Below are 15,811 nucleotides of genomic sequence, written 5' to 3' on the forward strand. Positions count from 1 at the left end.
ATGTTCTAATACTTCCCTTTCACCTGGGACCTTGCCTTGGATCTAGTCCAGGTTCATTGGATGTCTACCTGACTACTGCAAGATAAGTGAAACATACTATTTTCATTGCAGGGGGCAAATAACATCAGCACAAAGTTAACTTTAAATTGGCAAAAAAAGACCTGGGAATAGTGAAAATGCTGCTGGGTTAACAATCTAAACCATTGGATTTATGATCCTGGTAGATAGGTTCAAATCCCACTACAGCAGCTGGGAAATTTAAATTCAAATAATGAAAGGAAATACGGACTTTGAAAAATTGGCATCAGTAATTGTGACCATGAAATGATTGGATTGTCACAAACTCATGTGTGTCAGTAGCTTTAAGGGAAGGAAGCCTGGGTCTGTATGTGGCTCCAGACTTGCACCAATGCGGTTGACTCTGAAAAGGCCTAGCAAGCCACAAAGTTGTAAATAAGAAGGCAGCTCACTGTCAATAATAGAGACGATGTAAGAATTGGAAGGTCATGCTGACGCTTTCTTTAGAGAGCAGTCTTCTCAGCCTGGGGCACTGACACATTGTTCAAGCGCACCAGAGGCAGTTTGACACTGTTAGCCTCAAACAATATTTGGCTGGAAGCCACCTTTCTACTTGAAAGAAAAGTTAAAATGTACAATTGCGCTGAATTCTCTCATCTTTTACAAGGGGAAGTGCATCCCATCTCTGTCTCTCGCTCTCGTCTTATTTATTTAATTTATTCAGAAAAGGTTGGAAGGATACTTACAGAATGAAATTGGAGGCAGTTGAGTGGATGTGTGTCAGGTCAGGAAAGAATCCTATTCCAGTATTACAAATGCTCCTAGTTTAAGAGAATAATTATGAATTGATATTCACGTCAGTATTTAGGGGAATTAAAAAAACACTCATCAACAAACATATTACATTAAAATGATTTAATGTTAACTTACATGTGGCCTTAAAAAAAATCACAGAAATACAAGTCTACAAAAATATAAAAGAGAAGATACATGTAATGGGAAGTACTTGTGATAGAATTCCCAAATTAAAACAATAGCAAACATTGTTTAAAATCCCCTCTAAATTCCCATATTTAGTGTTACTTGGCTTTTATTTTGATGACTCATGTCTTCAGGTTCCTATAAGGGAATGAATAAGGTGGCACGTCTGTGTGGAGTTTGCACTTTTTCCCTGTGTCTGCGTGGATTTCTTCCGGGTGCTCCGATTTCCTTCCACAGTCCAAAGATATGCAGTTAGGTGGATTGGCCATACTAAATTGTCTTTTACTGTCAGGGGGATTATCAGGGTAAATGGGGTTATGGGAATAGGATCTGTGTGGGATTGTGGTTGGTGCAGACTAGATGGGCTGAATGGCCTCTTTCTGTCTGCACTGTAGGGATTCTATGAATTCTAATCAGTCACAATCAAATCAATAGGAAATTTTGAACTTTATTTTGGAACAAGAAAAAATGTAGAATACTAGACATGGATCCTAATTTTCTTTGAAATAGCTTGTCACGAGAGCACATCTCATATTACTGCAAATTAAAACATTCTTATATCAGAGCCTAAAAGTAAAGTTTGTTTATTAGTCACAAGTAAGGCTTACATTAACACTGCAATGAAGTCACCACACTCCGGCGCCTGTTCAATGCACCTAACCAGCACTTCTTTCAGAACGTGGGAGGAAACTGGAGCATCCAGAGGAAACTCACACAGAGAACGTGCAAACTCCACACAGACAGTGACCCAAGCCAGGAGTCGAACTTGGGTCCCTGACACTAAGACGCAGCAGTGCTAACCACTGTGCTACTGTGCCAGTCCACCCCTCCTATAATTTAGTACTCTTTTACATCAGACATCTATGATCACGATACTCAGTATTCTTTATTACATGCCGTGCCTCATCATAATACAGGATAGTTAATACTCGTGCAAAAAGTCATGTGTTAATTAGGACACCTGTGTGGAGCTATAAAAGACAAATCATGACTGACTAATTTATTGGGGTAGCACGGTGGCTCAGTGGTGCCTCACTGCTGCCTCACAGCACCAGGGACCTGGGTTTGATTCCTGGTTTGGATCACTGTCTGTGCGACTTCTGCATGTTCTCCCCATGTCTGTGTGGGTTTCCTCAGGTTTCCTCCCACAGTCCGAAAGATGTGCTGATTAGGTGCATTGGCCATGCTATATTCTCCCTCAGTGTACCCGAATAGGCGCCGGAGTGTGGCGACTCAGGAATTTTCACAGTAACATCATTGCAATGTTAATGTAAGCCTGCTTGTTACTCTACTGAATAAACTTGTTTTAATGAAATAACTAAATAAATAGATCTTGTGCATATGAATTTGCAAAAAACATCATATAAGGTGTGAAATAAGAGAAATGCTGGCAATATTAAGGTGCCTACAATTAAAAGAAGTGTGAAGGCATGGATAGGAAATTGGTTATGGGTGAAAAATAAAGTGGTGGTTAAACAACAACAACTTGCATTTATATAGCACTTTGAAAGTAATGAGATGTTCCAAAGTATTACACAGGAGCATTAGAAAACAAAATTTGGCATCCAGCCACATGACAAAATCATAGAATACCTATAGTACAGAAGGAGGCCATTCAGTCAATCAAGTCTGTATAGACAACGTTCCCACCCAGACCTTATCCCCATAACCCCATGTATTTACCCTGCTAATCGCCCTGATACTAAGAGGCAATTTAGCATGGCCAGTCAACCTAACCGGCACATCTTTGGACTGTGGGAGGAAACTGACACACCCAGAGGAAACCCATGCAGACACGGGGAGAACAGTCAGTCACCCAAGGCTGGAGTTGAACCCAGGTTCCTGGCGTTGTGAGATGGCAGTGCTAATCACTTTGCCACTGTGCCGCTGTAAAATTTTACATGAAATGGCCAAATGCTTAGTCACAAGAAGTAGACTCCATCAACCACCCTAAAGGAGGAATTAAGAAGGGGGAGAGGGGTTGGGTCTCGGTGAGATGCTCTTCAGAGCGTTGGAACAGATTTGATGGGCTGAATGACCCTCTGCACTGTGGGGATGCTATAGTTCTATGATAAATATCAAAAAAAGGGAATTAGGGAAATCATGGGAGGGATTCTCTGGCCTCCCCGTGGCATTTTTCTTGATGCTGGGAGGTGGTGCACGGTTGGCCCTTGGCGGGATCTTCTGATCCCATAGCTATCAATGGGATTGCCCATTGATTCCATCCCACACCACCGGGGAATACACGGCAGGGGTGCACCGTTGGTGAGGCCAGAAGATGCCGCCAGCATGAAGAGCGGAAGATTGCGCCCTATAGGTTTGTCAGAGGCAGTATGGACACAATGGGCTGAATGGTGGTCCCACTCTGTGCTGTAATATTGCATTACTTTATGCAACGTGAAACTGTACATTTTTCTCAGAAGGCTGAACATAAAAAGTGAATTAAAATGCAAATACCAGATGGTCAGATGATAAGTTAGTTAATTTTGGCTATCAGTGTTTTTTTGTTCAAAAGAAGCCAAGGTGAAGGTCCATGCAAAGGAACATGATCAAGGTTGGATGGAAGTGAAGAAAGATGAATTGAGACATTGCACATAATTAGTTGTCGAATAGTCCTGGGTTTTGAATGCTTGAGACTGACTGAATAACAGGAATTGTTCCGTTGTTTTGGGAAAATATTCCTGGGCAATGTTAATAAAATGCTGATTAGCTTATTTCTTCTAGGACATTCTCAATGTCTTGAGTGGACTTATGTCTATAGGCTTTTTTCGTATGCCTCAAGCATGCAGGGATGTGTCTAAAAAATTATATAAATACAAGATTCATCCAGCTATCCTTGTGCTTATTCAATTCCTAATGGAAAACGGAGTTACGTTACAAGCTGGTAAACTAACACTTTTCTCCATAGTAGCTGGGGGAGGAAAACTCCATACTCTTAAAGGGAGCAATATTGGGACCTATAAATGGAGTAGAAAGAGTAGATTTATAACACTATTACCTGAAATCTCAATTACAGAACAGAAGGGTTTAAAACAATACAAGGCAATTTTGATGCTAGATCAGTTCTTTATGCAAAAAAAATAGAATTGCCTTCTGGATTTATTATTGTAGAGAAAATCTCTGGCATTGTTCAAGTGGCATAGATTCATAGAGCCCCTACAGAAGCAAGCCATTCAGCCCATCGAGTCTGCACTGACTCTCTGACAGAGCATACTACCAAGATCTCTATCCCTGTAACTTCAAACGTTTACCCCACTAATCCCCCTAAACTACACATTTGGGGACTTAAGCGGACACTTTTCCTATCCTGCCTGCCATGGAAATCATAGTGGGGGAGGGGAGGTAGATTGTGCAAAGATCTGTTGATCTCGGATGAGATTTTCAGGTTTTGGGGCGAGCGCAATTTAGTATGGCCAATCAACCTAACCTGCACATATTTCGATTATGTGAGGAAACCAGAACACCCGGATGATATCCAAGCAGACACAGGGAGAACGTGCAAAGCCCACATTGACAGTGACCTAAGGCTGGAATTGAACCGGAATTCCTGGTACTGTGAGGCAGCAGTGCTAACCGCCGCGCTGGCACATATTTTCTGACGGGCTGACTTATTTGTCTGAGGGGATCTGGTGGATCTTCCTGATTTCCTGAAGGTACAGTAAGAAGTCTCACAACACCAGGTTAAAGTCCAATAGGTTTATTTGGTAGCAAAAGCTACTAGCTTTCGGAGCGCTGCCCCTTCATCAGGTGAGTGGGAGTTCTTTTCACAAACAGGGCACATAAAGACACAAACTCAATTTACAAAATGATGGTTGGAATCTGAGTCTTTACAGGTAATCAAGTCTTTAAGGTACAGACAGTGTGAGTGGAGAGAGGGTTAAGCACAGGTTAAAGAAATGTGTATTGTCTCCAGACAGGACAGTTAGTGAGATTTTGCAAGCCTAGGCAAGTCGTGGGGGTTACAGATAGCGTGACATGAACCCAAGATCCCGGTTGAGGCCGTCCTCATATGTGCAGAATTTGGCTATCAGTCTCTGCTCAGCGACTCTGCGCTGTTGTGTGTTGTGAAGGCCACCCTGGAGAACACTTACCCGAAGATCAGAGGCTGAATGCTTGTGACCACTGAAGTGTTCCCCAACAGGAAGAGAACAGTCTTGCCTGGTGATTATCGAACGGTGTTCGTTCATCCGTTGTCGTAGTGTCTGCATTGTCTCCCCAGTGTACCATGCCTCAGGACATCCTTTCCTGCAGCGTATCAGGTAGACAACGTCGGCCGAGTTGCAAGTGTATGTACTGTGTACCTGGTGGATGGTCTCATTTGAGATGATGGCATTCATGTTGATATCCGGCATGTCTTGCAGAGATTACAGTGGCAGGGTTGTGTGGTGTCATGGTCACTGTTCTCCTGAAGGCTGGGTAGTTTGCTGCGGACAATGTTTGAGGTTATGTGGTTTGAGGTTATGTGGTTGCTTGAAGGCAAGAAGTGGGGGTGTGGGGATGGCCTTGGCGAGATGTTCATCAATGACATGTTGAAGGCTCAACGGAGCCTTCAGGGCAACAGTAACTATGACACCACACAACCCTCCCATAGCAACCTCTGCAGGACGTGCCGGATCATCAACATGGATGCCATCATCTCACGTGGGAACACCATTCAATAGGTACACGGCATATACTCTTGCAACTCGGCCAACGTTGTCTACTTAATATGCTGCAGGAAAGGATGTCCTGAAGCATGGTACATTGGGGAGGCCATGCAGACGCTACGACAACAGATGAATGAACTCTGCTCGACAATCATCAGGCAAGAGTGTTTTCTTCCTGTTGGGGAACACTTCAGCAGTCATGGGCATTCAGCCTCTGATCTTTGGGCAAGGCGGCCTTCACAACACACGACAACACAGAATCGCTGAGCAGAGACTGACAGCCAAGTTCTGCATATGTGAGCACGCCCTCAACCGAGATCTTGGGTTCATGTTACACTATCTGCAACCCCCACGACTGCCTGGGCTTGCAAAATCTCACTAACTGTCCTGTCTGGAGACAATACACATCTCTTTAACCTATGCTAAACGCTCTCTCCACTCACATTGTCTGTACCTTTAAGACTTGATTACCTGTAAAGGCTCGCATTTCAAACCATTATTTTGTAAATTGAGTTTGTGTCTTCATATGCCCTGTTTGTGAATAGAACTCCCACTCACCTGATGAAGAAACAGCGCTCTGAAAGCTAGTGGCTTTTGCTACCAAATAAACCTGCTGGACTTTAACTGGGCGTTGTGAGACTTCTTACTGTGTTTACCCCAGTCCAATGCCAGCATCTCCACATCATTCCTGAAGGTACAGCAGGAAATCTGCAAAATTCCTAGGCCAGTGATATGAAGGGCCATTTTCAGGAGTTGCACTGCTCCCGTGGAGGGTCAGTTAATCTTGTGTTTCCATTACATCAAGAGGGAGGCCTACTTAACCTGCAAAATGTCAGGACCCCTGTTTCTGAGGGGATTTTCACAGTAACTTCATTGCAGTGTTGATGCAAGCCTCCTTGTGACACTAATAAATAAACTTTTTTTAAACTCCTGTAGAATGAAGAGATGGATAAGCCAAATGGCCTCCCCTAACTCCATTTACATTTGATGTCTTTGTGAAGCAGCACATAAACAAAAGTGAACATTAAATAAAACGTTTAATACTATGTGAACCACAAATGGTGCATCAAATACAAACAGCAATATAGGAAACATGCTTCTCAGAATCGAATGCAAATGAGGTTCTCTCACAAGTATCTTAGGCGTGGTAGATTTCTGAAAGCTTCGTGATCAATTTTCACCAGGTGCTTTGTATTCTGAATTGAGCTGGATGGAGGAAAGTGAGATGTATTAGAATTCATGGGTCAGTAATGGATGTATGGAGCATAATATGAAGGTAACATGTAAGAACGTAAGATTAATTAATGGCTTCGCTATGCAATTTTTGTTTGAAAATATAGCTAACATGACCAAAAATATGCAGAAGATCCTGAATGTTTCTCCCTCACTCTGCTGCAAGTATTAACTTTTTGCTGGGCCATCGTTTTACAGGCCTCTAATACCTCACTGTCCATCCACGTTTCCTTTGTAAGCTTGAGGATCAGCCCGGCCTTACCTGGTCTCACTCAATGTGGAGGCGGTGATAAGTGTTGGTATTGTAATCCAGAGGTCCAGATCATGCTCTGGGGATCCGGATTTGAATCACACACCATGGGCTGGATTCTCCAGCCACGCTCGCCCCAAAACCGGAAAACTCTGCCTGAGATCAATGGACCTTTGCATAGTCCGTGTCCTGCCCGCTACGATTCCCGTGGTGGGCGGGATGGGAAAATTCCACCCCACGATAGATTGTGGAACTTGAATTCGATAAAAATATGGCATTAAACTTCTAAATGGGACCATGAAACTATCTGGCTTACTGACGTCCTTTGGGGAAGGAAATCTGCTTCCTTAACTGGTCTGGCCTTCATGTGGCTTGAGACGTACAACAATCTGGGTAACTCTTAAATGGCCGAGGGATGGGCAATAATGCTGACCTTGCCATGAAAGAATTTTTAAAAAAATGTCCACACATGCACAGTCTGCAGCAGAGATTAGTGAATAGCAATCAAGTGGGGAAGCCCAGGCTTATATTATCCCATTGTTATCTGAAACATTGGAGGGCTTTGCTCATTCTCTCAATAGCCAACATACAGGCCATCTATTTTGTTCGAATCACTCCAGGTTCCAAAACTCTTAGTAGGTAATTCTGATCTTCACTGACCCTGTGTGTGTCCAGAGATCTTCCAGAGAGAATTTAATGGATGTTGCAAGGCTGCAAGCATGTATATTAATGCAAATATTCAAGGAGCCAAAATTCCTTGGGGTTGTTTTGGTTGCCTGTGGGAGACCAGCAGAAAATCATGGAGACCCAGTTTTGTCTGATCTCTACCACTTCTTGGAGTCCCTTCACTGTAAAAAAATGGAGACACCAGTTGACCCTTTACAGGGCAAAATGATACCGAGGCGATAAAGCCAGGGAAGAGGAATCTATGCCAAAAGTTCCTGCTTCATTGTTTCACTCTGTACCTTTCCATGTAGGCTGGAGTGCCCAGTGCACTGATCCCGCTGTGGTGAACCATAGCAGTGTTCACAGGAGGGGATGTGCTCTGGGTTAGAAAACCATCTTGAAACACTGAAGTTATCCTTTTAAAATTTCATGCTTCCCTTCACTGATTGAAGGGAAGGCACTGGAGTTCACAATTGTATAGCATAAACCGTAGAATCTCTAAAGTGCAGAAGGAAGCTGTTTGGCACACCGAGTTTGCACTCACTGTCTCACCCAGGCTCAACATCCCCCTATCCCCATCCCCACAACCTTGTCCATCGTGGCCAATCCACCCAACCCACACATTTTTGGACGCAAAGGGGAAATTTAGTCAATCCATGCACATCTCTGGACTGAGACATGAGAGTTGACCGCTGGAACACCCTATCCCAACACTCAGCTTCCCACTTTGTGGGATTTTTCTTCATGGAAAATACTCAAGAAGATCTGTATAAACTCAACTGGACTTGCCACATAAACACAGTGGCTACATGAGAAGGTCAGAGGCTTGGAATACTGTGGCGAGTAACTCACCTCCTGACTTCCCAAAGCCTGTCCATCATCTACAATGCACAAGTCAGGAGTGTGATGGAATACTCCCCACTTGCCTAGTTGAGTACACCTCCAACAACACTCAAGAAGCTTGACACCATCTGGGACAAAGCAGTCCCCTTTATTGGCACCACATCCATAAACATCCACTCCCTCTACCATCAACACACAGTAGCAGCAGTTTGTACCGTTTACAAGATACACCAAAGATATACCAAAGATCCCTAGATGGCATCTTCCAAATACACAACCACTTACATCTAGAAGGAGAAGGGCAACAGATACATGGAAATACCACCACCTGCAAGTCCCCCTCCAAGCCCCACTCACTGTTCTGACTTGGAAATACATCGCTGTTCCTTTGTAGTCACTGGGTCAAAATCCTGGAATTCGCCCCCCCCCCCCAACAGCATTGTGGGTCAACCCACAGCACGTGGACTGCATTGTTTCAAGAAGGTAGCTCACCACTACCTTCTCAAGGGCAACTAGGGATGGGCAATAAATGCTCATGTCCCACAACTGAATATAACCCACTGGGTCAATACTCTGAAACTCCCCAATTACAATGATGGGAGCACCATCAAAGTGATTGCAGCTGTCCAAGAAGTGGTTCGAGACAACCAGGGCTGGCCCATAAATATGGAAATGTTAATGTAACCTGCATCCAGAAAACAAATCTTCACTGACTACAATAACAGTCTTTTCTGTCAGTAATCAGCATGCACTCCGCCACATGTTTCTAACTTACTCTCCTGAGACTCTCTGAAATAAACAGACTGAAACATCTTTCAATCTACTTAAACAGCTGAATTATCCTTTAGTTATGTCAGTTTACTGCCAAATGTTTTCCAACAAGCAGATAGAATCAGATTAGATTAAAAAGTCTTTGGGAGACAACCCATTTATTTAACCAGTGTGCTAAAAATACAATTCATGATGTGATTGAGATTAGACTAAAATAACAATTTAAAAGCCCAAACTTGTTTTTAACCGTCTCGCAGAGCTTCCTTGGCAGTGGTCATGTTGGGTGGAATTTAATGCCCTCCCTCCTGAGTTTGGAGGTGGGGGTGGGTTGGGAGGTATTTAATCCTCAGGGAAGTTGCCTGATGGTGACCTTGCTGCCTTCCATCTCTGCCCTATTTAAGTCCGGGGTGAGAACTCATGGATGGACTTCCTGCCCTGATGCCAATCAAAGCCTTTAAGTGGGCAGGGCTTGTTGCTATGCGGGAAAGCTCAAAAGAAAACACTGTCATGTTGACTCTGGGGGTGGGGCTGGGGTTGGGGGGCAGAGGAGGAGGGGTTGTTGGGGGACTGGGGCGTTGGTGGCAGGATGGTGTGGAGGGGATGCTTCATTATCAGGCATTGAGTCACCGTGAGCCTAACTGAGGAAGCCAGCATCGGATAGGGAGGGGTTCATTGGAATTCAACACCAGCCATTTCTTCCAGCCTGGGCTCTCACCTCCCTCCTCATTCACTTGTGGATGGGGTTCCTTACTGATCCTGGGCTTCTGGGTGTGTGCATTGCCAGCAGCTACCATCGTTCCCTTGGAGGCGCTGATGAGCTTCTGATGCTCTGATGAGGAGAATTGCAACAGACACCTACAGACGCTGAAAGATGCCCTCATAAGAACAGAATAACTCATTGATCGACAGTTTTGACATGCCACTGCGAAAAACCACGCTGACCTCCTCATCAGAAGACAAACACGGGACAGGGCAGACAGAATACCCTTCGTCGTCTAGTACTTCACCGGAACAGAGAAGCTACAACATCTTCTCAGGAGCCTTCAACATGTCATCAGTGAAGATGAACATCTCGCCAAGGCCATCCCCACACCTCCACTTCTTGCCTTCAAACAACTGCACAACCTCAAACAGACGATTGTCCGCAGCAAACTACCCAGCCTTTAGGAGAACAGTGACAACGACACCACACAACCCTGCCAGAGCAACCTCTGCAAGATGTGCCAGATCATTGACACGGATGCCATCATCTCACGTGAGAACACCACCCACCAGGTACATGGTACATACACTTGCAACCCGGCCAACGTTGTCTACTTGATATGCTGCAGGAAAGGATGTCCCGAGGCATGGTACACTGAAAAGACCATGCAGACGCTATGACACGGATGAATGAACACGGCTCGACAATCACCAGGCAGGTGTGTTTTCTTTCTGTCGGGGAACTCTTCAGCAGTCATGGGCATTCAGCCTCTGATCTTGAGGTAAGCATTCTCCAAGGCGGCCTTCATGACGTATGACAATGCAGAATCGCTGAGCAGAAACTAATAACCAAGTTCCGCACACATGAGGACGGCCTCAACCTGGATCTTGGGTTCATGTCACACTACCTGTAACCCCCACAACTTGCTTGGGCTTGTAAAATCTCACTAACTGTCCTCACTGGAGACAATACACACCACTTTAACCTGCCTGTGCTTAACCCTCTCTCCACTCAGATTGTCTGTACCTTTAAGACTCGCATTCGAACCATTATCTTGTAAACTGAGTTTGTGTCTATATATGCCCTGTTTGCGAACACAACTCCTCACTCACCTGAAGAAGGAGTGACACTCCGAAAGCTTGTGCTACCAAATAAACCTGTTGGACTTTAACCTGGTGTTGTGAGACTACTTACTGAGCTTCTGATTGGCAGCGTTTCTGCTCCCAGGGTGCAGGATTCTAGGGGAGAGCCGCCTCTGGTCACTTAATACGATGGGCCTTCCCCAATAAACTCGACAGTGGTCTGTCCCCCATTACCTGGTTTAAATTATGTTCACTGAATGGGTGAATACTGTGATTTATCACCTTAGGGTTGTTTATGGAGGGAATAAATCAGGGAATGATCATTCAAATTTCAACGTAGCTAAATGGAAATTACGTTACTGGATTGGCAGAAGGAAGATTGATGTGCTAAATCAAGATATACTTAGGGTATTGGACTGAGAGAGCAATCTTGGGGCTTTAGTGGTACCATGTTCCCAGACTGTTAAAGGAGTAGCAGAATATTGAGATACATGGTAAGAGTATAACATATAAGCAAGAGAGGTCATGTCAAATCTTTATCTGGCCATGGGAAGACAACTTTTGTAGTATTGCTGTGGTTTTGGTCTTCCTGTTTCAAGCATGATGCTCAGTTACTGAAAGATCTCAGGAATCAAGTACAATGTGATTAAATACCCTGATTTTTCTCTCTTTTGTAGCCCCATGTTCTCTTAGAATCATAAAAAGTTTACAGCACAGAAAGAGGCCACTTGGCCCATCATGTCTGTGCCACCCCGCCTAATTCCACTTTCCAGCTTTTGGTCCCTAGCCCAGCAGGTTCCAGCACTTCAGGTCCATATCCAGACATCTTTAAATGAATTGAAGGTTCCTGCCTCTACTACCCTTCCAGGCAGTGAGTTCCAAATTCCTACTATTCTCTGCGTGAAAATAAATTTCATCATTCCCCCCACCCCCCAATCTTTCACTAATCATCTTAAATCTGTGCCTCTTAGTTATTCACTCCTCAGCTCAGGAAAAGAGGTCCCTCCCATCCACTCAACCAGGCCCCTCACAAATTTGTACACCTCAATCAAACCTCCCTTTAGCCTCCTCTGCTCCAAGGAGAACAAGCCTATCCAATCTTTCCCCATAGCTGCAACTTTTCTGTCCCGGCAACATCCTCATAAGTCTCCTCTGTCCCCTCTCAAATGCAACTATATCCTTTCTGCAATGAGGTGACCAGAAGTATACACAGTACTTAAGTTGTGGTCTACCTAACGTTTGATATAGTTCCAGCATAATGTTGCTGCTCTTCTCTGCCTCGGCTAATAAATGAAAGGATTCCAAATGCCTTTTTAACCATCTTATCAACTCATCCAGCTCCCTTCAAAGATCTGTGGACATTCACTGCAAGGTCTCTCACTTCCTTTGCACCACTCAATATTGATTCTGTTATCCTTTGCCTTGTTTGACCTCCCCAAAACACATTTCTCTGGGTTGAATTCCATTTGCCACTTTTCTGTCCACGTGACCTGTTGCAAGTGTAAGTACTTCATTGTGTGGTTTTGTGCGAAGCGTTTTCAACTGATCTTACAGAGGCAGAATCTGCGTGGCAGTGTCACATGACTACAGCAAGCCTGTTGGTACAGCTTCCAAAAACTTCCAAAACCCAAACATGACTAATCCATTGATAACTTCCTGCAGTCTACAGCAATCCTTCTCACTATCAAACTCTGCTTCCAATTTTTGTTTTGTCTGCCAACTTCTTGATCAATACCCTCACATTGACATCCAAATCGTTAATATATACCACAAAAAGCAGTGGATCTAGTAATGAGCCCTACAGAATTCCAATGGAAATAGCCATTCAATATCAAAAATACTCGTCAACAATTAACTTTAGCTTCCTTCCACTGGGGCAATCTTGTATCCAGCTTGCCACATTTCCCCTGGATCCTGTAGGCCTTTATTTTTTTATTTGGGACCATGCGTAATCCTTGCATACAACAGACTGAATCTTCAATGTGTATGTCACAGTATCCTGTCTATTTATCATTGCTTCTTAATTCAACTAAATGCTGACTATCGCGTTTTTTGAGGATTGTGAAAATATTCATGTTGTAACAATTTACTATTTCATATTCCAAATGTCTCCATTTCTCTTTTAAAGTGTTAATACAAACTCTTCTAGATGTACAAAAGAAGTCATAAAGCTATAATAGGGAGGGATTCAGAGAAATTAAAGTTTATTCATTAGGCTTACATTATCACTACAATGAAGTTACTGTGAAAATCCCCTAGTTGCCACACTCCGGTGCCTGTTCAGGACAGGGGGAAATTTAGCATGGTCAGTGCATCTAACTTGCACATTTTTGGACTGTGGGAGCACTCGGAGGAAATGCACACAGACATGGGGAGAAGTGCAGACCCTGCACAGACAGTGACCCAAGTTGGGAATCAGAAGCCAGGTCACTGGCACTGTGAGGCAGCAGCGCTAACCATTAGCCACCGTGTCATGCACAAAAGCACATTGGCCTATTTCTTGTGTTCTTACATTACCAGCCCCAGAAACTCAGTGCCCAAAAGAATCGATCTATTTCTTCATCACAGAAAACACTTTGGTGGCCTATGATGTATGCACCCAGTGATAATAGACTACAGTTGAAAATCTGGCTTTCTTTATCTCTGATACCCTAATCTAAAAAATAAATATGCTTGCCTCTTCTTTTATTTCCCATAATTGACCTTTAAATAGAGGTTGTCATCATGGAAGTGATTGATGCCAAGTTGCGAGAGAGTCATAACCAGAGACTGAGCAACGTTCAAAAGAATGACCCAAGCTGAGAAAATAAGGTTGCCGAAATCTGGCTGCCGTTCATGCCAGCGGAATCGTACGGTCCTGCCAATGTGCACCACCACTATAGGCCTCCCGGCGATGAGAGGTGCATCCAATGGGAAACCCTGCTGGCAATGGCGGAGCCGTAAGAGATCCCATCACCAGCGAGCAATGTGCCCCCTCCCGAAACCGGGAAACATGCCACGGAGAGGGAGGAAAATCCCATCTGGTGTTTTTTTTTGGCCAAAGTAGATAGAACTTCATGGGCTACCTTCAGTAGAATAGTTTATTGGCAAAAATTGTACCTAAGTATTTGTACTGCTTCATTCCTGATCAAAATATTTCCTATACTTCATTAAATAGACAGCCTTTAAAAACAATTGCAGAATGGGACGATTTCCACCTCGCACTTGCCAGTCGACTGCCCACCAGCATAATCTTCTGAAAGACAGCATCCTAATTGCCTCCATGCCCATCCTTCAATAAATAAGACGTGGGTTCCTGAGGCCGCAGGCACTGAACAAACCCCTGGCAGAGGTGGGCACTGCCACGGTCCGAGAGCAAACACCAGGGTGCCTCCCATCTAGAGGCACCTTCAGAGAAGGCATTACATTCTACACTTACAATGTGGTCACAGCTGCCAGGTCAGCCCTGTGGAGGATCCCCTGTGGCCACAGCTGTGACCTGCTGATCCCTGCATCTCTTTTGTGAGGGTAGTAGGGACAGGGAGCTGAAAGAGGCAAGGTGAACCCTCCAACCGTTTGCTGGTTAGCCCCTGGGCGTTACCTGAGTTGGGGGACTGTCCACCATGGTGATGATCCACCGCCAGGCATGTAGCTGCTCCCTTTGCTGACGCAGTATGGGCGGGTAAGGTGGCAAAGTGATTATCACTGCTGCCTCACAGCATCAGGGACCCAGGTTCAATTCCGACCTTGGATAACTGGCTGTCTGGAGTTTGTACATTCTCCCCATGTCTGCGTGGGTTTCCTCTGGGTGATCTAGTTTCCTCCCACAAGTCCAAAGTTGTGTGGGTTAGGTTGATTGGCCCTGCTAAATTGCCCCTTAGTGTCTGGGGAATTAGTAGGGTAAATACGTGGGGTTATGCAGATAGGGCTTGGGTAGGATTGTTGTCAGTGCAGGCTGGATGGGTCGAATGGCCTCCTTCTGCACTGTAGGGGTTCTGTGATCTACAGCGGGGCTGCCCAGGAGTGCACAAACTAATGACTTGGCGACTTCGCATGAACCTTTTTTCTAGGTCCTTCCTCCAAGATTACCTTCCTGGGACTGGGAAAATTCCGTGTCTAGAGTTCTGAAACCTTTGGCCACACCGGCATCAAGGCTGAATTGGTTCAGCAACTACAAACTGATTATGGTTCCAAATGTCACTTACAGTTCCATTAAGTCCAGAAGATTAACAAAGGCCTGAGATTCAATTCTCTCCAAGGAATCGCTCTGGGAAATATCACTGAAAGATAAGGACACACGGAAGAAACAAATTATTCCACAGGCTGTAGAATTATAAAGTTAACATGCCCGAGTCCAAACAGATCATTGCTCAGTACGTATCACACATACTCAGAATGGGCTTAAGGGTGCCACTTTCAGAGCCAGGCTACCCCTGATTACTCTGGAAGGCTAAGGTATTTCAAAAAACTTGAGCAACAGGTGAAGTTAGCCATTTCACATTATTACTATATGGCAGCAACATAATTGGTATTTTCCCCTAACAGAATGCTGCTGTTAAGCCAACATTCTGCCCATCACACAGATGTGTAATGTGGTATGTGAATCTCAGTGGGCATTATGGTGCATCGTCCACCCTCC

At 44.5% G+C, this 15,811-nt stretch overlaps 1 protein-coding gene across 1 annotated transcript in view; it reads right to left on the minus strand.

Moving 5' to 3' along the window:
* Nucleotides 1–760: 760 nt before the first annotated feature.
* Nucleotides 761–15,811, minus strand: part of LOC145350469 (lutropin-choriogonadotropic hormone receptor-like) — a 54,567-nt gene continuing 39,516 nt past the window's right edge. The window contains exons 3-5 of the mRNA XM_080199668.1: nt 15,378–15,452; nt 6,777–6,851; nt 761–839 (exon numbers count right to left, since the gene is read on the minus strand). Of these exons, the coding sequence (XP_080055794.1) occupies nt 761–839; nt 6,777–6,851; nt 15,378–15,452 (229 nt within the window). The remainder of the gene's footprint in view (nt 840–6,776; nt 6,852–15,377; nt 15,453–15,811) is intronic.

Source organism: Carcharhinus amblyrhynchos, chromosome 12 (assembly GCF_965287045.1).
Source record: "Carcharhinus amblyrhynchos chromosome 12, sCarAmb.v2.hapA, whole genome shotgun sequence".
NCBI classification, from domain to species: Eukaryota; Metazoa; Chordata; class Chondrichthyes; order Carcharhiniformes; family Carcharhinidae; genus Carcharhinus; species Carcharhinus amblyrhynchos.